At 50.8% G+C, this 23,294-nt stretch overlaps 4 protein-coding genes across 4 annotated transcripts; 2 read left to right on the forward strand and 2 right to left on the reverse strand.

Annotated features, from left to right (window-relative positions):
• Positions 1-97: 97 nt before the first annotated feature.
• Positions 98-6,933, forward strand: TGME49_218280 (eukaryotic porin, putative). Its single transcript, XM_002370575.2, has 9 exons — positions 98-1,198; positions 1,892-1,991; positions 2,375-2,562; positions 3,143-3,291; positions 3,696-3,772; positions 4,464-4,533; positions 4,877-4,962; positions 5,327-5,398; positions 5,728-6,933. The coding sequence occupies exons 1-9, from the start codon at positions 738-740 to the stop codon at positions 5,923-5,925; spliced, it is 1,401 nt and encodes a 466-aa protein (XP_002370616.1). The 5' UTR covers positions 98-737; the 3' UTR covers positions 5,926-6,933.
• Positions 6,934-7,520: 587 nt separating this feature from the next.
• Positions 7,521-9,046, reverse strand: TGME49_218270 (hypothetical protein; the record flags this gene model as incomplete). Its single annotated transcript, XM_002370574.1, has 1 exon — positions 7,521-9,046. Exon 1 carries the CDS (start codon positions 8,610-8,612, stop codon positions 7,521-7,523), a length of 1,092 nt encoding a protein of 363 aa, XP_002370615.1. The 5' UTR covers positions 8,613-9,046.
• Positions 9,047-9,944: 898 nt separating this feature from the next.
• TGME49_218260 (histone H3.3) lies at positions 9,945-11,978 on the forward strand. Its single transcript, XM_018779807.1, has one exon. The coding sequence runs from the start codon at positions 10,393-10,395 to the stop codon at positions 10,801-10,803; it is 411 nt and encodes a 136-aa protein (XP_018634838.1). The 5' UTR covers positions 9,945-10,392; the 3' UTR covers positions 10,804-11,978.
• On the reverse strand, positions 11,647-22,608 carry TGME49_218250 (TAP42 family protein). Its single transcript, XM_018779806.1, has 15 exons — positions 22,365-22,608; positions 21,978-22,153; positions 21,072-21,517; positions 19,618-19,705; positions 18,561-18,739; positions 18,011-18,065; positions 16,697-16,812; positions 16,399-16,441; positions 16,011-16,059; positions 15,381-15,472; positions 14,478-14,535; positions 13,853-13,907; positions 13,399-13,465; positions 12,973-13,020; positions 11,647-12,475 (listed from the first exon to the last, which is right to left on the reverse strand). The coding sequence occupies exons 1-15, from the start codon at positions 22,381-22,383 to the stop codon at positions 12,428-12,430; spliced, it is 1,539 nt and encodes a 512-aa protein (XP_018634839.1). The 5' UTR covers positions 22,384-22,608; the 3' UTR covers positions 11,647-12,427.
• Between the last annotated feature and the right edge of the window lie 686 nt (positions 22,609-23,294).

Here is a 23,294-nt window from a genome sequence, read left to right on the forward strand (position 1 = left end):
TGGCGCAGGCACCCCGCCCCACAGCTCATTGGTCGATCTAGTTTTTCGTCCAGTTGCTTGTTCCTGTGTTTGTTGGAAAAATAGCTGTTTATTTGAGCCCAGCTCGGGCAATGTTGTTTGGTTCTTCGACTCGGGTGACGACATAAACGGCGTGGGGTTTCGTGAAAAGCATTCAACAGAGGTAGAAGGGAAGCCTTTTGTTTGGTTGACTGCGATGAGCCGGTGCCAGATTTTCTCGTGAATAGGTTTTTCCTCATGTGAATTACAAACGTTGACGTTGTTTTACTTCTGCTTGTGATTCTTTTGTGGTGGTGTCGCTATTTACCATACTGTTCCGTGTACTGGATGGCGAAGGGCGATTCGTGTGCAGACGGCAGGAAGTAGGCGGCACCGTTGCCTCCCATAAAACGGAAAATATTTTCTTTTCAGGAGAAGGCAGTGAGGGCTTTGCGTGACCTTCCACCCGCGCGTTCTGTCGAATTACCACTAGCTCGTCCGTTTTTCGGAAAATACACAGAAGCGCCCCCCCCCCTCCCCGCCCCGGAATTCCCTTCTCTTCAGACAACTCGTATGCAGCATCGCTTTCCGCTTGCAGAGCTCGTGGTGCCCGTCTGCTACCTCTCAAAAGCAACCGGAAAGATCTGGCGCCGGGTCCTCTGGGCTTTTTGAAAGAGGGAGCTGCAAACCGTAGTGTGTGTTGACTCTTCGTCGCTGCGAACTCGACCAGCGTAAGCAATATGAAGACGTCTTCTCGCCATGAAGAGCAGCAACATCGGCCCGGATTTCGTTTCTGTCGATTCCTAAGGGGAATGACCCTTGCAGGAGGCGATAGAGGAACGGGCTCGCTGTTGTTACGCTCGCTCCACCCTGGGGCTTTGACCGGCGTTGCTGCATCCTGTGCAGAGAAGGAAGAGAAGTCTTTCCTGTCCGGTTTCCCATCCTTTGGCTTATTCGACAAAAACAGTTCAAAAGATGCCGCAGCCAAATCCAGCTCCTCCGTCTCCGCAGACGCTTCCACGCCTTCGCGGCCCGCTTCTTCAGGCGACACTGACACGATGGAAGGCAGCAGTGAAGCCAGACCTCCGTTGTCAACCGCTGCGCTTGCACCAGGAACCTCGATGCTCGGATCTTCAGAAGCAGGCGAGTCGACCTCCAACCGCCTTATCCCCTCCGAAAGCAAGGAATTGGATAAAACGAGGTGAGCAGAGGCTGCGACAAGACTGGTCGCGTTCCATCGCAAATGCGTGTACATGCATCGATTTAGGTGACATGCGTATCCCCGTCTGCAAACAAGCGAAAATACTTGGGTGTACATACACCGTTCACAAACGCAGACAGATACACGCGAGAGCCACGTCTGCTCTGATGTCTCAAGAAACTTTTGCGTGGGCCGCCTTGTCTTGGCCACCTGGAAAACTCCACATCGCTGGCACTTTAAAAACTGGACAACCAGACCTCTCGCTTGTGCAGAAGAAAGCACGTCTAACCTCCGCAAAACTACGTGGAATGGTGTCTGCCGGAGTAGTCTGTTCCACGTGGTGGTTGACTCTTTCCCTGCGGCAAACTCCCACAGTCTGTTAGCCTAAAAAATGACTGGTGGAGACACTCCGTCTCAAGAAGCCTCAGTGAGGCAAGGGCGACAGATTGAAGTGAACATTCATGCCAATCGAGGTTTTGCCAATGTGGAAGGTGTGGTTGGATCGACGTTTCCCTGTGAGTCTGTGTTTCCGGCGTGAGCTTGTTCCTGAGTGAATGCTTCGAGCTGTTGCTTCTGCACCAGGCATCTTCGGCTGTTACTTTCCGTGTTCCTCTCCTGCGTTGCGGATATATGAACCATACAGCTGGGAGACCCTGCGCTTTTCGTCTTTGTTTTTTGCGTTCCGTTGCGCAGGGCACCGATTCCTGTGCCATACGAACAGTTTTCTCGCGAATGGATGGCCGTGGCAGGCCAAGACAACTTCGACGGATTCCGTCTGGAGGCTACCAAGCAGGTGAGCCTTTCGAGCGTGGACAGAGCGGTGTTGGCAGTTGCAGACGAGACTCAAAGATTGGTATTTCTGCGGCGAGAAACTGAACTCGCCTGTCATGGTGACTCTTCGTTTTCGCATATGTTTCTCAGCAGTCGTACGAGGGTGCGTAGGTGTTCCGACGGCGTTTTGTTGCCTCCCGATCAGACGGCTTGGAAACACTCTCATTCGGTCGGAACGCAGCATATCTCCAGGCACAGGACTTGATACTATGTTTTGATTCGTCGAGGGAGCTGCTGGGACTTCTCTGTCGCCTACCCGAGAGAGGCGTAGCTAGCGACTCGGTGTTTTTTCCAGGGAGCATGGCAGAAAAGAGTTGTGTTCTGAGTGTGTGCGACGACGCGCAGGTGAATAAAGTGCTCACGGCGAACCACACGTTCATGCTTGGCACTCAGTCGAAGGAGGGCGGGTGCTCTTACAGCTTCGGCCCCACGCTGGTGATTGGAGAACCCGATGAGGCCGCCCAGCAAGAAGGCCAGATGCCCAACTTCTTCGGGATGGCCCGCATGAACTCGGACGGATTCTTGCAGGCTCGGTAAGACGCAGAACTGAAAAAGCCAGCACTTGAGGGTTTGACGCGTTTGGTCGCTTCAAAGAGTCAAGCCACCGGTGCCAGGAGCTTCCTTCAGAACTTGGCAACGACACTCCAACTGTTCCGATGACCTCTTGGCGTCTCTCACTTCCTAATTCTGTGATTTGTTTTGTTGTTGTTCTGCACATCTGCGAATACAAGGATTTCGCTACAGACTGATAGACTCGTGACTACCCTGAGCACCTTTACATCCCCCAAATTGTTAACGAGATCAGATCTTCCTTGGGCAACTCGACAGACAGCGAAAATAAACGAATGTGTGACTCCGTCCATGAAATCAAAAGAGTTTCACGGGGACTGATGAACGTCGATATTGATCCACTCTGTACTCTCTGGAGAGCTTTTGCGGTGACGTGTCTGCTTGCTCTGCCGACACGGCGTGGGCCTCGTGCTGAAAAACGAAGACAGCTACACCATTTCAACTGGCAGACAGGGAGTTGTTCCCGTTGCCTCTGCGGCATCATGGGGCTCCCGTGGATGCTGTGAAAAACAGAACGGGGTAACTATTGACGCTTGTGCTCAGGTTCATCAAAGCGATCTCAAAAACATTTGATATCAAATTCAACTCGAACTCGTCAATCAGCGAGGACGCGAAAGACAAATCGATGTACGAGGTCTCCTTCGACAAAATGGGGAGCGACTGGGCGGCAAACCTGAAACTCGCGTGGCAAGGTATGGCGTGCTTCGCCGCGGAGTATTTGGCATATCCTCTTGTGGCGGCAATCATGGTGAAACTCAACACGTTTTTCTGTCTTAAGCAGAACTCTGAGTTCAAGTTAAGAGTCCTTTGTTTACAGCTCAACCTTTAACCGATGCTTCTATCCGTCCAGCCCCCGCTGCCTGTGTGAGTAGGAGTTGGGGCGTTGAAGACGGTGGATTTACGCAGTAGCTCTAGCAAGTAGATGTACAAGTAAACTAGACAGCCCAACGACGGCAGTTAAATAACCGCAATTCCAACAAAACATTCCGCGGTTCATGTGAGCGGGAATAAACAATACGAAAGAGGCGACTGTATCATGCAGCATCGCACGCCTTCATCCGTTTTTTGTGTCTCTGGGGGTTGACTGGGCTCGCAGGCACTTGGATCTTGAACGGCCTCTTCTCTCAAGTCATCACTCCTAAGCTGCAATTGGGAGGCGAGCTCACCTGGGTGGTACGCCAAGCAAAATGCCTTTATTTGATAGCGAGAGATCTGAATACAGCCCCACGTTGAAGTGACCCGAGCTGCGCTCTCGACTTCTCGTTTGAAACCCTTTTCAAAACAGAGGCATTGACACACACGGGGAAGGACTACACAAGCACGCAAAGGGTAGCTTAGACCAGATTTGGATGCGCTGCCTTTCCACTGGGCGGGGGAATCATATCGTCTAGAGTTCTGCTGCATGCAGTTGGTGTTCCGATGCACGTGATTCAGATATTTCCGAAGTGCACGGACCATATTTAAAGCTTCAGCTGTGATGTGTTTCATGTTGCATGCCTGGTGACTTACAATGCTGATTATTAGGATCACAGGTTCCTGGGCATTCCGTGCAGTGCCCTGCCTCTTGGGCATTGGAACAGACCCAGAGTTCAGCACGATATCCACTGTCGTCAATATATATATATATAGACAGACCTGGTAGTCTGTACAGGCTACCATTAGCAAAAATAGTACCAAGGAGTTCACCCTTGTAATACATATTTTTCAGTGAAGACTCGTGCTGGCATGGAGGGCGACCAATTGGGGATCATTCTGTTGAGCTTTTGTAGTTCGTAGGATGGTGTAATGAGTTGTGTGCACTGTTGTAAGGCTTGTTGCCCATACGTCAGTTCCTTTGATTTCTCGCCTTGCTTTTGCCTCGTAGGCTGCCACCGGCATCTCCATGGGAAGCGTTGGAGCTCGATACGGATTCAATGAGAATAACACTGTCACCTGTAAGTCGAGACCGGTTTCATGCAATGGGTAGAGAGTCTGTGGTGTTCTTCAGAAGGCACACCACCTTTCACAAGTGCGATTTTAGGAAGCGAACTGCACGCTGCGATAGTAACGATCTGGCGGTGATGTGTATTCGGCATAAAACGCTTTTCCTGTCGACGCGGATTGTGACAAGAGTGGGAGCGTTCCGTGCTGGTTTTGGGGGCACGTTCAGCATTTGTTTGGCTGACACTATCGCAGACGATCTCCTGGCTTGGTTGCTCACGTGTCAGTGGCACAGTGGTGCTGCCGTTGCTGACTATTGCTTGTAGTCCATTTGTCTCTTTGCTCATTTCTTTGCAGGCCAGATCGGAGTTGGTCCGGACTTCAGCTCTCCAATGGGCTTCGCGAACGATGTGTATTCGACGAAGGCTCAGTATGTTCGAAAGGTACGCCAAGCTGATCACATGAAATTAGAGTTGGCAAAACAAAATTGCCCGTGAAAAATGAATGGATAAAATCAGTACCTCAGCGGTGGGATAGAAGCAGTTTTATGAGACGGGAAATTCGGAATCGGAGTGATGTGGTGAACCTCCATGCCTAAAAGCATCTGGCCATCACCGCGTTACTGAGGGCGACGCGAGACCAGTTACTTTGGTGGTTGAATGCTCATAGGTAGATGCAAAAATTCGTTTTTCATGTTGCTGCAGAAATGTCTTCCTGTGTTTTTTCTTGTGGAGCGTGAGTGTCGCTGGAGGATTCATGGCCTGCACATCTGCGTGCTCTCGTCTGCTTGCTCCTTGCGGCTTTCAGGTTACAGATCGCCTGTCGATGGGGACAGAGCTCGAGTTTACCCATCCCGATATGTCATCCGCGATGCGTGTGGTAAGGAGCCTCAAAGGAAGCTATAGTCTTGCAAGCTGCAGCGCACCACTTGCTGGAAGACCCGAAAATGCTGTAAATGAGGACAAACTCGTATTGTAATAGAGGACATACACTGGATTGCGGGGACTGCATCTGGAGGAAAAAGTGCGTGAGAGAGCGATCACGCAAATATTCTGTACCCAATGATCTCCATGCGTTTGTTTATCCTTGCCACATGCACATATAAAAATCGTATACAGCTAGACGCGTTCCTTGTGTCTAGTTATCATGCTGCATCTCTGGAAAATCCGACGAAAAGAGTTTTTTCCCACTGCGCTGTCTCTCTTCAGGGCTGGCAGTACCTTTTCCGGCAAGCGCGTGTCCAAGGCTTGGTTGACACAGCAGGTCGAGTCTCAATGTTCGCCCAGGACTATAACGGATTCGGTCTGAGTGGCATGATCGACTACTGGCACGGCGATTACAAGTTTGGATTCCAGATGAACGTGGTGCCGCCTCCGCCGCAAGCGGAACAGCCTCCTCCGATGTAGATAGGCTGCCCTGTCTTGATCATGTACTGAACAGCGAAAACACCGGGGGTTGTCGCTCAGAGTCGCACGGTTTTTGCGCTCGATGACACTTGAGCAGAATGCGTGAAACATCCGCGGTTTGCGGAACACGTGCCAGCAGGGAGAAACCGATGTATGCTGGAACACTGGCAGTGGACTTGTGTAGAGACAATGTGCCATTGTTTCGGCGACAGGCCACATGCTGTGGCAGCGATACCCCTTTTTTGTCCTTTTGGTGCCCATTAACTTGTCTTTCCGACTTTTACCTCGTCTCCCATAGTCGTTCTTGCTCCGCGCTCGCGAAAATGGTGCACCAATAGAGCTGGCAGCTGTCTGAAGATTGTGTGTTCGAGCAACGGAACCCGTGGGTCGCACCAGGGTGGCTAATCTGCTGCACTAAAAGCCGAAGACAGCGTGGGTTTTCGGAGACAAGGAACAAGGGCAAGGAAGCAAAAGGGACGGGTAGCTCTGTTTTGCGACCTGGCGTGGGAGATACTTTTCCAATGGAGTAAAAATCCAACCACCCTTTGCATAAACTGACTCCGTCCGGGGGCTGTAGCCGTATGCTGTTGCAGAGAGCCACGGCTTGAAGAGGCTGTGTCGGCGCGAATCGAAACGTTTGTACCATTATCTGTTTACAGTATAAGGCGCATCCAAAGGCTAACTGCACTTTTGTGGGTGAAGGTCTGAATTCGTACGGGTTCGCCTTAACAGCGCGTCGGGTTCGAGCAAGAAAAGGTCTCAAACTACTGAGATGGATCTTCTGGCTCTCTGCTCGCTGCGTTGAAGATGCGAACAGATGGCATATGCGAACTGCATCTTGGACTTTGTTGTGGGTTTGTGTCACGCCTTTTCAGTGGGTGTGTAGTGTCGTGAGTCCGCCCAAGATTTCCTGTCCGTTCTCTCACTCCTTTCTGTTAAGCTATTTTTTCAGGAACTGTAACAGTGCCAGCTTTGAGCAACCGTGGCAAGCGCTTTTCTGACGATGGCGACACACACACACACTGGCGGTTGTGAGTCTAGCTTGCTGCTACTTCACGTGTCGCCAAGCATCCTGGGGGAGAACGCACAGCTGCACCACTTTGTAGAAAAAAGGATTTGTCCTTGCCAGTAGACGGGAGCTAGATGCGTTCTTGCAGATAGCCAAGGATACGACTTGACCATATTCTTTTGGAACAAGAATCCAGCAGGTCTTGCTGGTTTTCGGCAGCAACACGGTTCGACTCGACGCGCCATCCGCTAGGAACAACCCGCAGAAAAAATCATTGAAGAACTCCTGTTTCTTTGGAAGACCTCCAATTGTACAGCAGCAGTTCCATTCAGCTGTCGACGCCTAAATCGACACTCGTTTACACCCATTTATGATTACCTCATTGAAACCTGGAACTTGTGGCCGACACAGCGTAACTAAACCGCGTGGGTTTGTGCAAGTTTGAACAATACCACCGTGAATAATTTTGCACCGAACACCCCCCGCTTCCCACCCCCCATCATCCGAGACGACTAGTTGTAAATTAAAGGAATCGATAAATAATGCAACTGCAGGAGCTGTTGCTTTCTTTGGTATCAGATGCTTTTTAAGCCGGACTTGCAGAAGGCACAAGGGCTTCAGATTCCGGACTGTCATCCTTTGGGATATCAATGCCAAATCGACCCTTTGTTTTTGCGGCAATGAACCCGGTCAGCGTCCGACATGCAGCCCAGCAGCAGAAAACGCAGACGTATTGCTCAATGATACTGAATTGCATGCCAACGAAAACGCCCGGTTCCACTTTCCACCTGTACAGAAGCACGTTCCACCAAACTGCCACTATTGTCGCAATTGGTCCAAGCCCAATACAGCAGAAAAGAGCGACAAGTAGCGAGAAGGTAGATGTCAGCACTGTGCCGACGAACGCCGTAGCGGCCAAACAACAGAGAATCAAGCCTTCCAGCATGAACGCCCATCCAATTTGTTGTGCCTCGTAGCTCTCAACGAAGTGTAGGTTCCAGAAGCTGCGAAGAGTTTTAGCAGCCATCAGAAAACACACACCGCTTAACAGAAGCACGCCTTGACCTAGAGTCAAGCCCACGGTCCACGTGCCGACCCTCGCCCACGCGTCAGAAACGTGTCCGTCATCTGGCTTATGCAATCTGGGAGACGCAATCCTTTGTCGGCCTTCAAAGCCCGAGTTGCCGGCACTTTGAACAGTAGCCAAAGATGCGAGAATAACAGCAGCAGGCCATGCCAGTAACGCTCCGAACCAAGCGTCAGGATGCAGACCCGCACTGTGTGTCTTCGCTCCGTGTTGGGAACAATCGAAAATGCTCCAGACGCCGACGAGAAATAGAGAATTGTAGATTCCTTGAGTCAAGATTACAGTAGATGACAGACGACACAACTTTGGAGATCGCAGGCCGACAGCTAAACCGGTAAGCAGAACGACGGCGAAGTTCAGAGCGGCAGCTCCGGCGTGGCTGATGGACATCAACCCCAAAACGACCTGTCTTGTTCCATCATCATCACGAACTATGGGCTCCGTAATGTCTCCAGAAAAATCTACGTGTACGAAAACTGCGGCGAGTTGCCACACTGCGCAACAAAACGAGACAATAGCATACCAGACAGCAGCGCTGCCCAAGGATAAGCAGTACTCCCAGTGTTTGAGGCCCACCAGCATGCAACACATTTTGGCAAAAGCATAGTCAACTACATGGGGGGCCTTTCGCAGACTTAGGCTAAGTGTTGGAGCAAAATTTCGCAATCAATAATCTGCAGCACAGACAGCTGTTTTGCCAAATTACAGTGGTAGTCTTAAGTCATGCCTCTGTTTCCAAGACCACGCTCTGACAGTGCAGCATGATGTACAAGCCACAACGTAGCCGGTACTGTTTTTCTTCATATCGGTCGAGAGTTCATGAGTGTATCTTCGGTATCCAGCACAGAAGAACTCAGCTAAAGTAAAAAACACTTTTAATGCTGCAGAGATCGATGCCTGTGCCCGGCTAGCGATCGCCAATCACTATCCTTGTCAAGACGCCGCAGTCGCGGTGTCTCGAACGGCCCGCAGTCCAAAGAGTTCCGGGGAAAAATTTTCAGCCTCAGGCATTCACTTTTGACGACTGTTCAGTTAGCTGTTTCATAACGACTTTTTAACGCAATCCATTACTGCCGTGGTAAGTTTCGATCCTGACAAGCCATAGCGGATGCGAGGTGGCAAAGCAGCTAGGCAACGACCCCCGCCCCTCTTGCAGCAACGCTGAAATTCACGTCTGTCTGTCAGGTACCGTGGGTCGCACTCACATCCTATTCCTACATGTATCCTCGCAAATATATGGATACATATTTATTGCTGCGTTTGTTAGCCGTGGTCCCTAAACACCGATGTAGTTTACCGTTAGACGTGAAACACGAGGGCAATCGGGGAGAGAGGCATTTTAGACACTTGTGTCCTGTCAGCGGTGGCAACTGTGGCGAGTGCTTAGAGTTTCCCCGACGCACGGATCCTTGTCGTTTTTTCCTCATCACTCTGAGTATCAGCTGGCAGCCAGGAGCGAATTGTGAGAGACACACACGTCTTACTCAGCCCCCCTCCAACAAAAGCAGTTGCTACCTGAGAACAAGCACGGTGGAGTGCTCTTTCTGCAACAGATGGAAAGTCTACCGCCATCGACGAGGCAGGGCACACTCTGACTGTATCTAGCATTATTGAAGCACAACTCTCTTGCGTTCGTTAGAACTCTTGACACCCAAGCCACCTTTCTTAAAGTCTCCCTCAAGGAAATAAAATGCTGATTGGCCCCGGGCTACATCATTCGGAAAATGGCGGCATAGTTCCCGTCTCGCTTTTCCGAGGAAAGAGCTACAGAGCCGACCTTATATGCGGAATGCCAGCGCGAAGCGAACAAGGCCAGTGGCGGGTGCTTGTTCGGTGTCCGCGTCCCCCAGTCGACGAGCTTGGACACCCTGAGACGCCACCTTCTGCAAGGCCTCTTCCCTAACCCGTAGCCGCGCTCGCTCCTCTGTAGCTTTTCCGAAACACTCACCAAAGAACCGAAAGAGGGCGGGTGAAGCGGACAAGTAGAGTCTCCTTGCATACGTGCATTCCTGTGTAGACTTGCTTTCTGTCCATTTTTAAAACGCAAACTCGATTACGCCACCGCTGTCGCACTCTGACTTTGTCTCGTCGACTACGGCGTTCGTTGATGTTTCCCGAGTCCCGGTGCATAGTTGCTAACAACGGTCATCCTGCCAGTTTTTTGCCATCGCACGTTTTCCCTGTTTTCTTCCGTATTGTCGAGGAGCGCTGCGCTGTTTCGTTACTGAGAAGAACTGTTTTTTTGGCATTTCCTGGTGAGCGATCCCTACGTTTTCGCTTGTAGTTTCTTTTTGCCGCCGTGCTGTTGATCCGAATCTTGCGAACCCACAAGGGCGTCCCTGATACTTCTGCCTTCGAAAACAAACCAGAAATGGCGCGAACTAAGCAGACTGCACGTAAATCGACAGGCGGGAAGGCTCCTAGGAAGCAGCTGGCATCGAAGGCAGCGCGGAAGAGCGCTCCGATGTCAGGCGGTATCAAGAAGCCGCACAGATACAGACCCGGTACCGTGGCCCTGCGTGAAATCAGGAAATTTCAGAAGAGCACGGATCTCCTCATCCGCAAGTTGCCCTTCCAGCGCTTGGTCCGAGAGATTGCCCAGGATTTCAAGACGGATCTTCGATTTCAGTCCCAAGCAATCCTTGCTCTGCAGGAAGCGGCGGAAGCGTACTTGGTTGGATTATTCGAAGACACCAATCTGTGCGCGATTCACGCGAAGCGCGTTACTATCATGCCCAAGGACATTCAGCTGGCGAGGCGAATCCGAGGCGAGAGGTCTTAATTTCTTGACGTGAGAAAACGTGCCCTGGGCGGTGCTGTCATAACCACCAGCCGAAGCAAACCGAGTTGAATGGCTTATAAACTGATCAAAGGTTATCGCAGGGAGGCGGCGCTGTGGCCTCCCGTTGGCGAGCGTGGGGGGATTTATGCTCTAAACCGTGGGATGGATAGTTCTTAACGCAGAAAAGTACAAGATCGGGAAATCGAGTGTGACTTGCTGTATTTTAGACCGTGTAAAATGGGACATAAGGGACGTATCTGTGGACATTCAGATAGCCGTCAGTGTGTGTGTACAGCTTGCAGTGAGACGAATCCCAGGAGTCCTTGGCGATTCAGGCTTTGGCCTGTGGCTTCTTGCACAATTCCTTTTCCGTCCAGCGGCTCTCGGTGAACTCGTAGTAGATCGTTCCTTTTAACTGAGATGTCAGTCGAAGTGCCCGCTTACTTTTTGGCTTAAAATACGGAACCAAATGTAAATATATGTATGTGTATACATATGCGGAAATCTACCTTTTCACATACACCTTGGAACCCATGCCTCCGGCACGCCGTCGTAGGAAGCGAACAGCGCGACAAACGCGAGACAACCGCACCGTCACAGCAAAACATTTCCTTCCGTTGACAGTTACTTTAAAGGAGACAGCCCTCAGTACCACAAGCTGAGCCCTCCCGCGACATCTCGCGCGCCCGCATACATTTTATCCAGTTTTTCTCTTCATGTTTTCATCTGTGAACAAACACCCGTGCTCCGGAGGTGCGTGCTTCATGAAAACTCGACAGGGGTGATTCATGTCTTTTTCACCCCGTCGGCTGCCGCAGTTCTGAACGATACGCTTTGTGGCACGCTTGCTACACAAAAGGAGGCGACGCACAAGTACTTCCACGGAGCTATTCCAGATGTGGCCAGTGTAGATGTTCTCCCATGTGTTGACATTCGAAAATTAAGTTTCCATCCGTGGGGGGAGTGCCGGTTTTGGGGGCAGGACGTTTGCGTTTCTGGAGGGCCTTCAGTGACACAGCTGAACTTGATGGGGAACATCTCGCTGGAGTGTAGACGACACAAAAGCAGCCGGCAGTTGTGTAGAGACGGGAAGCATCGCAGAGAATTGAGTCACGGAGAAAGTGTTTCAGATGTGTGTTGCCGCTCTAGGCCGCTTGCCAAGCGTAAGGAAACGTAATGGCGCCAACGGATTTGCCCGTGCTTAATCCGATAGACGCATTGCCCCGCAACACCGCACCAAATCACCGGTTTCGCTGACGGTCCGTGTTTTGACAGGGGCCACTGCCTCTCCATGAAGGCATCAGATGTGACAGAACGGGTGCTTCACAAAAAGCACAACTCCTGTTGATCCACGAGTTGCAGTATGCATTTAAATGCATAACTTTGTGGACAGGCAGATAGAGACGGATTCCAAAACAGCTGCATGTGTATGGGCAGACATACCAGACCGGAACACTGACAGCAAAATGCAAAATGGTTTTCCAGCATTACAGTGGCGCATTGCCTGAAGGTGACCACTGCACCGGGATTTGTCCCGACAGTTTCGAGCCGCTACGAGTGCACCTTTCTTTCGCGCATATCGAAGGCCGATTTTTTGGGAACAAGCAGTCGTTTCCGCTGTTTTTTAGCCTTTGTTCCTCATCTTGTTCCCCGAACCTTTGGGGTTGTCATCCTGAACAGTAGGAACAGTCCATACAGAACAGACAGTGACATGCTCCGTTTGGCCCAATCAGTAGTGCCCATTTATGTACATACCAGTATATATTTGTATGTACGAGGGTTGATAGGTGCACGTAGAGATACGGACTGATGATATCTACATCTATATGTGTATGAACATAAGCAGGTACTACAGATGAGGTACCCCTCATTCATGGTCTGAACATATGTGATGTCTCTCTCTGAAGGAAGCCGCATCATTCACTCACCAAAAAGACACTGCTCTCTCCCGATCGTTTCGTGCAGATTCGCCTAGTGCCACAAGCACGAGGAAACTCTCAAGAAAAGGCAGTACCACCGTTCCAGGCATTCCCTGTTGCTGTTCACTGAAATTAAAAGTCCTTGAATCAAAACGTCAGCAGATGGATACGCGGAGAAGATAATCGAGCAAAAGAAAGTGTAGCAATTCGTCAGTCATTTAAACCTGTACGCTATCGAGCTCTTCCCTACTTTCCAGTCGTCCCATGCCCGCTCCTCGAGTTCCTTTTCTTCTTCTCGCTGCATGCGCACACACAAAACAGTACAAGGCCCCTCGGCGACCTGTGTGAGGTGTTTCTTAGGTATATCCAGAGTGATAGAATGACACCATCAGTCAAGTGGTATACGCATGTCGTAGCAATCCACAGCGGTCTGAGCGGGAGGCGAAGACTGTTCTACAGACTACACACGCCTTTCGACGGGATATCGTATCATGTGACGTCCGCCCCTACACAAACGGAATTCTTTTCACACATGTGCATGAGTTCTTCAAAACCGCGACCCCGAAAACGCTTCATGGCGTAATCAATAACTAAAGCAAGCTCATTTATCGTGGCCAAGAAAGGCGCCGTTCCCCAAGACACTGGAGACCAGCAGGCGCTGATACACGCTCCTTACCTCTGCTTGAGCTTGAGCCGTTGAATACTCTTCTACAACCTTTGGCTTTGCCGCGCCTATCTGGTTCCTGGTCAAGGAGACAGAGACGCACCGCTATGCTGTAAAAAGAAATGTTGACTGGCTCCTGTGAATCGACGAAAACTCGAGAAGACAGCCGTAGGACAACGAAAGGAATGGCCAGCAACACGATTGAGAGTTGGCGCCACAGCAAACAGTGAAGCGGTGGGACGGCTCACGGATGGGTTGTCAAGACACACGCGCCAGTGACTGCATGCGACGCGAGTGTCTCGACCGCGGAAACGTTTACGTACATCTCTGGCGGAAAATCGCGGAACTCTTGTACAGGGACCCTGTCGACCTCCCAATCATAAGCACCATCGCATTACGATTCGCATTCGTGATTTGTCAGAAGCGATATGCATATAGGAATGCAGATGTGTGCGCAGAGACTTACACTTCCATCTCCATTTCAATGGCAGCACACTCCGCCAGGCTCATGCTGGGCAGATCTGAAGAAACGCAGAGTCCCATCAAACATGCTGAAAACATGCTTCGGGTCTGGATAGAAGAAAACAGCAGTTTTTCACTTGGACAGACTGCGAACAAAGTCTTCAACTACAAGTCCTTGCATGTGACTTATTCTCCGGCAGAAAGGAGACGTGAATGCGCAAACGAGCAAATTCGCAGACCCGCGAAGTTCCGCGGTTGCGCACAGTGGATATTGCTCTCTCTCATATTCAGCAGGCACACAGCGGAAAACGAGGAAAATCCAAAACTCTCGGGACACAGAGAACAGCAGAGAGCGAGACCGGGCGGAAGGGAGCAGTAGGCGAGTGCGAAACGTTCAAATCTCCATGCAGGTGACAGAAACACTTCAAGACCGTGGCCGCGCTAAGTTGGACTGCATGCGCATTCGGAGTCAGCCTTTCGAATCGCGTCGTGGACAGAGATTTTCACTGAAAGGTATCACTTCACGAAACTGAAAATGGAATTCTTTCTGCACTCCACGCATCAACTGTTCTCCACAGTCAGTCAAATCAGCCTACTGAAATGACCCTCGTCGGAGAAAAGTAACTCACTGTGGCCTGGCGTGAAAACTTTTTCTCGGTAGAGCCGTCGCAGATCGGTTCTGTCTTTCTGAGCGCAGTCCCCAAACACACCGAAGTCAAACACTGTTTCTGCCCTCCACTGAGTCTCCTTCGCCTCCCGGCAACACCGAGTCCATTAAAAAATGAAAACCATTGTCACTCATGGGCCGAGACACACTGCAACTCCCTCTGACAAAGGAAGTGCCGCCCACACACCTGGTTTCCCTTCAGAGTTAACCACCTCTCTCATCTTTATCCACATATGCATAGATCTGCATTTATATATATATATACACGTACCTATATGCATATCTATGTACACCTGCACATACACTTATTTCCCTATACACTTATGTATATCACTGCATGTATACATTCCAATATTTATTTGTGAGGAGTACCGGACGAACTCAGAAAACTTTAGAAACGGATACAAAGGCCAAAGGCACACATGGAGTCTGGCGTCGATGCGATGACGCTGTGTTGCACTCTCTTTGAGCTTCGCATACCCAGAAGAGATGTGACAACCCTTCGTGACTCCACAAGTCAGAAACATTCAGCGGAAGGGTTGCCATTTGCATAGGCTGCTGACACCTGCCGAATGCTGCTGAGATTGAAAAATACAGAGCGTGTACGTTTTGGATGTTCCACGACATCCCCTCCCGCCGAAGACTGTGCGTTCTCCTCTGAAAGGAAATCGCTGGCACGCGAATGATAGGCGAACGCATTGAGGTCAGCTCCCAAGAAGTAGATTCAGTGGTTTAGCTGGAATTCGGTTTGTGATGACGGCTGCTTCTATCCGCACTGAAGAAGGCCTTCTTTTCGTCGGGCCTTACAACACTGACAGACCTGACAACCACTCCTCTGTCCGTTTCATGCTTTTCTGCTCCTTACAATGGTGTAGACCCACGGCTTGCGAGCCGACTCCCCAGAGCTCTGCGCGGCTCGAGACGGGTGCATGCGGCTGTCACTGGTTTCCAAGCCACCTGCACGGAGATACAGAAGCAGTTTAAACCGAATTCGTTTGCGAAAAATCGAACTCTGTACATTTTACCTAGGACACACATGAATCAACACCGATGTGCAGGAAAGATTTTTTCATGTTCAAACGCCGAAGTTCACACGCCTAAAACTTCACAGATGTGCAACTTAGAGGCTCAAAGGAACACCGTTCCTCGTAAACATTAAGCATACTTGGCTCCACTGTAGAAATTACATTGCTTCTGGCGCTCTGAGATTCTCCTAACGGCAGTAAGGGAGGTCTCTTCGCTCTCTTGTGGAGACAGCGTGCAGGTACATGTGGGCCCGCAAAATCCACGAAGAAACGAGCAGCTGGAACTTTGTCCGCACAAGCGGAGAGCGACCTCGGCAGAAGACCTTCGAGTTTTGAACGAACACGCACAAAGTACAAAGGCAGAGAGACCACATGCGCACTCCGTATGCACAGACAGAGGAGCGCCGCGAAGATGGGCAATTAACTGAGGTTGACTGTTCACAGCTGCAAAAACGAACTTTGCCGCTCACCCCGTCGTTGCCCTTCGTCCTGCATCCGCATGCTTAGCAAGGGTTGTTCCTGCAGTCACAAAACACAGGGAAACGCCATCACCGACACAGACATCTCGCAAAGCTGTTCGGAACCTTGAGTTCGACGCTCGAGAGGAGGAAGCCGAAAAAGAGGGAGAGAAAGAAGATACTGGAAACGTGGAGGATGACGAAGATGAAGCCGACGCGTCTACGAGACACACTTCTTGGAGAGGAACGGAGAACAAATATCGACGTCGGAGACACAAAGACAGGTACAAGCTCTAATGCGATATGTCCGAAGCAGCAACCGTCTTCCTGATTTCTACAAAAAAGAGTTTTCGGGAGGAGCCGCGCAGGCATACGAGACACAGCTCAACGCAAGGCTTACTCGGAGAATGAGACCCATCTGAGTAACTGTCTCCGCGGCTGCTCTGCGAAGAAAAAACATATGTGTCCGGAACATGTCACCTCAACTGTCGGTTCAAGAGAAGTTTCTTTGATCGACAGCACCTGCACGAACGCCCCTGCACCATTTTAGAGAACTCGAGTGATCAGATACATAAAGCCCCGTTCTTTGCGCGCCTTGAAACATCGCCACCCCACGGCACGTCTCACGACAGCTGAGCGGGTGATTTGCAGCTGTACATCCGACGACATCTCGCACCCGAGACGAAAGGCTCTCTGACCTGGACAGCAAGGAAGCCCAGAAGGCGCGTTCTTCTTCCTCGTCGATACCGTCAACTGGATCTCCATCCTCGGTTCGGCCTCGTCGAGCGGCTTCTCTTCTTTTTCGCAAAAGCGCCTGTCGCAAACAGAAAGCCTACCGTGTCCAGAGACCATAGAGTTCCGTTCCTTGTTCAATCAGCGTCGATCCTGTTTCGCTGGACAACCCACAGTCTCTTTTACCCTTTTACTCTGACTGCGTTCGATCTGCTGTAAGGTACAATTCAGAGAAGACCTGATCCCAAGTCTACTTTGTTGCAGAGCACAGCTGACGCGGCGATTACTGCAGAAATATAACTCACTGAAGACCTTGTGCTCGTAAAACAGAAAATGGAACCAGAGGTATACACAAAGATACGTTTCCTTGTCATGACGTTAAATGCTGGTCCACACCGTAGAAGACCGACCCAAGGTCCAGGCGCATGTTCAGGTGTAGTACCCTGGGAGCGACGGCTGTTCTAACTAAGTATCATGATTTCTGTACAGCTTATGTACACTAGCACTCCCATTAATACACAAGAATACCACATTTTTACACTAAAGGACTCATCCAGGAACTGATTACACTCTACGAAAAGCAATCCCTAACTGGGAGCAGGCCCAGAGAGGAGGGGCGGGGCGGAAGGTGTGCTTCCAAAGCAGAGCTCGTTGGGAGGAGCATTTGCATGCGACCTCAGGTTTTTTCTGCCTTCCTTGTCTGCGTGCAACGAAATATTTGTATGTTTGCACTACTGGACATACTTTTTTCCAAGTTCTTCTGTATGTATTTTTCTATCAGAACTTCCAGTTTTGAAGAACGTGCAGTTGACACTTATGTTTATAGTTCTAAAAGCCTTGCTCCACAGATGGCGAACTGAGAATGCCGGAGTGTCTGACGACGCAAGACAACTTCCTCGGGGGTCATCTGTCACCAATATCCGATGGAGCGTCTCAGTACCCAGAAGACTTTCAGCTGGCTTTTGCAGTCCACTGGGTCGTGTAGACGCATCCCGTCATGGTCGCTTACGTGTGCACATCAGTGGACCTCAACTTACAGCGAAGCACTTCAAATGAAAGGAAACTGTACCTCGCTTCCTCGACGGCTTCACTTTCCATATTCGGATTTGTTCGTGGCTCCGCCTCAAAAATCACAAGAGTCCCTCAACGGGAGACTGAGTCAACACGAACAGGCCTGCTTCCCCTCGAAGTGTCTAATTTATGGAGAACTCGTTTCGGTTTACAGGTTCCTTGACGCGAGGAGCGCGAAGAAGTCCCCTAACTGTCCTGAAGCGACTCACAGCAATTTTTGTGTCGACTTCCTTCTCGAACTTTGCTCTCGCCACCAGCTCATCTCTGAGGAACCACAGACACCACATACACGTTTTTCGGCCAGAAGGCGCACAGACGCTGTGAGTCTTGCGAGACGTCCGAGCATGGACGGCAGGATTTGGCTGTCACAAAGAAGGAAGACCCGAAAGCAGAAACCTGCAAAGGAACGCCCGACGGTTTAGGTTTTCGACAGAAGCACACAGGAGGGCGTCCACCTTTCTACGCATGGACACGCCAGTTCAAAAGGGGCTTGGCAAACAACGCAAAGTGTTTTCTTGAATTGGTCAAAGCATGTTTCCAGGTGGACAGACAACGCTCCACGCAAAAGAAGCCACACGCAACTGTGCATTAAAGAGACACCGGGAACTGCACAATCCCTTTTATTACTAAAGTTGGGCAAATGACAAACAGACACCACGACTTTCGATCGGTTGTTCCCGAATATCGAACCTAACACTAGTCGCCTGAGTTAAGAACGCACTGTGAAGACTGAAGATGTGAACGACTTCAAGTATTCACCTTCTCGCGGCAGGACTCTGAGGCCCCGGTTCTCTGAAAGATGAAAAGCCCGCAGGGCCAGCCTCGCTGCTGTCGGCACTCTGCTGCAGAGCATCTACGATCGAGTCGAACGACCGCAAGTCGTCTCGCCTGCAAACTCCAAGCCGTTCCACGCCGGCCATGAACTCCCGAAAGAAAATCTGACACACAGTGCACACAGACCCTGTGCGCTGCTGACTTTTCGGGTACACATCCGTTTCCTGAGAAACGCACTTTTCTTCTCACCGCGAGATTGATCTCAAAGTATCAGAAGCCAGTTTCGAGCGTTGAATATCGATTTCCTACCGGTACCCATGCTTATTTGAAAGCTGAAGTCACCACACCAGTGGCAATTTAGCAAACGCACAGAACCAGACTCTAAATATTTCGAACTAACACGAGGAAAGAGACTATCCGAGTGCCCACATTAAAACGAAAGCGTCTAGTGCAAAGGTCAACAGAAAAAACAGGAAAAGCAAACACTCAGCTCCCCAAAAGCCGCATATCTATACATATAAATGTTCGTGCAGCAGCCTACAGTTTCATGCAAGACATGTATATATCTCTACATATGCGTACATATATATATATATATATATATATATATATGTACATTTACACGCACGCACTACGTCGGGATGTATCAACAAATCTAAGGATGTTGGGGTAACCTGAGACTTTGCATAGCAAGCCAGACCAGGTCGACAGTTGACAGCGAACCACCGGATGCTCCACACATCGAGAGTACCTCCAACTTTTACATGCACCCACGTGTCAAAGAAAAGCCTCTGACCTGACAGATGTTCGGATGACGAGCTCGCAGAACCACCAGATGGATGCAAGTACAACAAAGCAGCCCGTTTTATCCTTTTCGCCGTCCCCCCTTTTCTCTCTGCATGTCGCCCCCAGCGGATGAAATCGGCGTTCCACAGGTTCTCGCGAATGCCGTGTGCGTTGAAACGGTCTATTGCGGAAATCGCACCGCGCCCCGCCCACGGGGTGTACATACATCCGCGGCGACGCTCGGACCCAGCCTCACCTGCGCTTCCTTCAGAGCGTGCAGTCTCCGGTGAAGATCAGGACATTCGAGGGAGAGACGGCCTAGCAAGTAGGGCACCATAAGATACCTGAAAGCGGCAAAGTTCTGGGGAAAAACACGCAATGACTACTTTGCTGCAGAGACAACCATCTGCCCCGTCTGGTCTGATTCCTCGCAGATCTCCACGACGATCCTTTGTATACAAGTTGTACAAACATCATGATCTTCATTTTAGTAGCCTCCTAAGAGGTCACGTTAGTTCACGGGCAGACGACTTCCGAACCTCGACTCTACATTGGTACAAAGAAGCATCCAAGCGGTAGCTGCAGAACTCTAACTCCAGTTATATATTCCTCGAGGCATGTGAAATAGAGTGTACAGGTATCTGAAGGCGGCGGTTGCACTTTGGAAGAGTGTGCTTTTGGTTTGATGGTACTACCACATCAAGAAAACTCAATACCACTCAACCGGTTCGTGGGTACTCGACAAAAACCGACACAGGCTGCAAACAGATGCCTCCACAACGTGTCAAACTGAGTCTAAAAACCAATAGTGCAAGGACCAGTTATGTCCTCCTGTGTATGTCCAGCACATGAGGTGCTTCCGAAACGCAGACACCGCGAGGATGGGGCTTTCGAGGCGAAACTCGGTCCACAGCAAAAGACAAAGAGGCGCCGTTGCACCTCGTCTCTAGGAGCGCTGAACCTCGTTGGAGTCTGCGCTGTCTACACCCCGGCAAACATTAATTCCTTGGTTAAACCCAAGAGGAAAAGAGACAGCCGGACGCATTTAAATCCGGAACGCCTTGTCAGCGCACATATCTCTCCTCGGCGACAGAGTGAGAAATGGCAAGAGGAGTATCACAACAAAGACACCCGCGTTCGATTTCTGCATTTATCTACAGCCACACACCGTCAGACAATCCGATAGCGAGGCAGGCGAAAGGAGCTGATCTCCTGTATATGCGGGGGATGCTGCTTGAGGACGAGCACTCCCTTTAATCAAAAATAGTTCTACATATGGACATGTACGTCCACCTTCCGCTTTTCGCTCTGGCGAAACGCCGCCGCGCCCAGACATGCTCAGCAGCGAAGCGCGGGCACAAACTGTACCCGCGTATCTCTCGCTCCACACGAAGGCGTAGGCAAGTATGAATACAATCGGTGTAAAAGTGATACACACATCCCCTCTGTCTCTCTTTCTTGACTGACGCAAGCCTGTTCGTGTGTCGTTAAAATGAATCGAGTATTGCTTGTCGAACCCCTCAGAACTTCTGCGGAACTCCCTGAGTACTTGGGGAAGACCGTGGGATGCAACTCTCTCGCCAGTGACGGCTGTTCCGTGTTCACCCCGACTCAGCTAGGATGACGATCTGAGAAATTTAAGCAACTGTTCCGTGCCCCACTGCAGTGTCTAGACACCTTGGCGCTGTCTCGGACAGGATGCAAGCTGACCTCAGATTCCTTGTCGCAATTTCATCCCAGTCTTCGCCAACAGAGAAGAGGGAAAGGTGCTCGACGGCACGCGCACAGCCTTTGAAACACAGCGTGAGTTTGTTGACAGTCTCCGTTCGGACCGCCAGGGGTGACGAGGTCGAGCTCGGCTGCTTTCCTTCGTCCTGTAGAGCCTCCAGTCCATCCTTCCCGAGGAGCTGCACGAGCAAATCTGCCGCGCGGCTCATGTGGGCGTCGCCGCTGGGGTCAGAAGACGACGAGTCTCCATCTTCTTCCTCAAATGCGTTCGAGAAACTGTCCACGAGACTGCGGTACCTCTCAAACGCATAGTCGAAAAGACTTTCAAGAGCTGTGACCTCCGAGAGAGGCGCGCCTTCGCCTGCCCCGCCTGCACTCGCTGCCTCCGACGACCCGGATACGGACTCCATGCCGGCGCGCGTTCGAACCTGCAGAGAGAAAACGAGAACTGCAAGCTCGCATGACGCGACGAAGAAGGTCTAGCCTCGTCGAAAACCGACAGTGAAGCCGAGAGAAAAGGATCTGCAGGAAGAGACGCTTGCAATGGTTCTTTTTGGCAAGTTTCAAAGATGGCAGTAGACTAGACAAGCACAGGCGGGAAGGGAATTGTGCGTCTGCGAAGAGAGTACGAGTTGAAGAAAAAAAGCCACTGAAGACAGGCGAACAGGAAAGTCAGTGAAGATGTACCAGGATAGGGCACAGCGGGGGCGGGAGAGGACGGGGGGATGGTGATGGCACGAAGGCAGAAATGCGTTCGAAAGAACGGACACATGCACCGGTCTTCCTTTCGCAGAGCCGGACGGGACGACTAACTTGCAAATCCTCGTCAAGGCAGCGGCAGAGCGAGAGACAGATGCGACGAAATTTCTAAAACCCCCAACCGCTTACTCTCCTCAGTTGGTCGAGAGCTGGGCAGAGCTGTACAACCCGAGCTTCTACAGACAAGCCTTGCTCGTCTCTCAGCCGGGCATTGAGATGCAGCGGACAACGAGAAGTTGGCGCTGACGAAAAGCGAGGAAGGGTCTGAAGCGGTCTCAGCTCAGCTGCCAGTAACTCTTCTGAGCCTGAAAGTGATATAGACAACACCGACAGTTTCGGACTGGCAAACGAAGACTTACACCGGTGACCACTGAGGAAAAAAGGCACATGCAACCGGCTTCCATACCCAGCTGCGGCTGTCACACAAGGCTGGCAGACTGCGTTGACCACAGACAGGGGAAAGCAGATCACTGCGCGCAGAAAACGACGGGTCCGTGTGCTACTTGAGCTTGTCACCCTCGACGGAAAAGCGCATTCACTCTAAAACGACGGGAAATACAGACTGTGAAGCGGGGGCGTGCCGAAACCGGAAGCTTGAGGCGAAGCAAGTGTGCATGCACACCCGCGCGTGCGAAGTTGTCTCGTGCAAGGTACGAAACTGGTCTCTGCACAAGGAGAGATCTCCTCGCAGGAACTCGACAAGCATTGCCAGATTCAAAAACACCAGCAAAATGGCATCACGACTTCAGATCGGTCATGAAAGCTGGAAAGAGGAGACCGCGATAGTGCGTAGCCGTTCACAAGAGCTCTCGAAGCCCGTCCTGCTTCTCCTGTGAGGAGCTAAAAAGGCAAGATACAATGTAGTACAATGAATCATCTTCGTGTTGCATCGTATGCTCATCCTCACAGCTATCTATTTCTATCGCCCTTGAATGGTAGCTTTCATCATCTTTGCGTCATTAAGTGTAACACGGTCTGAAACTGGGGTTCGGCAGTGAACTGAAATTTCTCTGGGATGCCTGAACCTCTTCGGAAGACGACAGCGATTTCCGCCCTTTCTGAAGAGACGTCGTTATGTCAGTAGCTGGACAGTCTGAAGACGAGTAAGACAGCTAACTGTTGTAGACCGGTTCCGCGTGACAAAACGAAAGCCAGAGAATGGAAGTATCCTGTAGAAATTGCACGCTGCACTGCAGTGGGGTTTCTGTACTTCTGTCACGACGGTTATAAATCGTCTCTTGTCTCTGTTGACGCGAAACACGATAGGCGTTTGACTGCGTCGCGTTTGAGGGCATCTTTTGTAACGATGACCCTTGAAAATGTGGGCAAGAATCCTGGCTTGCGGTTGTTTTTCCCCGCAAACGGGATTCAAAGCATGCCACCACCAGCCGCGATACACCAAACGATTGTCTTGTTTCCTCCCGCATTCTCATCTATGTATAGGCA

Source organism: Toxoplasma gondii, chromosome XII, assembly GCF_000006565.2.
Source record: "Toxoplasma gondii ME49 chromosome XII, whole genome shotgun sequence".
Lineage (NCBI taxonomy): Eukaryota > Apicomplexa > Conoidasida > Eucoccidiorida > Sarcocystidae > Toxoplasma > Toxoplasma gondii.

Coding starts and splice junctions, on each gene's coding strand:
- TGME49_218260 (XM_018779807.1), top strand. CDS start 10,393: ATGGCGCGAACTAAGCAGACTGCACGTAAATCGACAGGCGGGAAGGCT.
- TGME49_218250 (XM_018779806.1), bottom strand. Junction 13,908..14,477: donor AGTTTTCACGCCAGGCCACA/GTGAGTTACTTT, acceptor GCGTTTCTTCAG/ATCTGCCCAGCATGAGCCTG. Junction 13,021..13,398: donor CGGCTCAAGCTCAAGCAGAG/GTAAGGAGCGTG, acceptor GTGCGCATGCAG/CGAGAAGAAGAAAAGGAACT.
- TGME49_218280 (XM_002370575.2), top strand. CDS start 738: ATGAAGACGTCTTCTCGCCATGAAGAGCAGCAACATCGGCCCGGATTT. Junction 3,773..4,463: donor GAGGCGAGCTCACCTGGGTG/GTACGCCAAGCA, acceptor TTTGCCTCGTAG/GCTGCCACCGGCATCTCCAT. Junction 4,534..4,876: donor TGAGAATAACACTGTCACCT/GTAAGTCGAGAC, acceptor ATTTCTTTGCAG/GCCAGATCGGAGTTGGTCCG.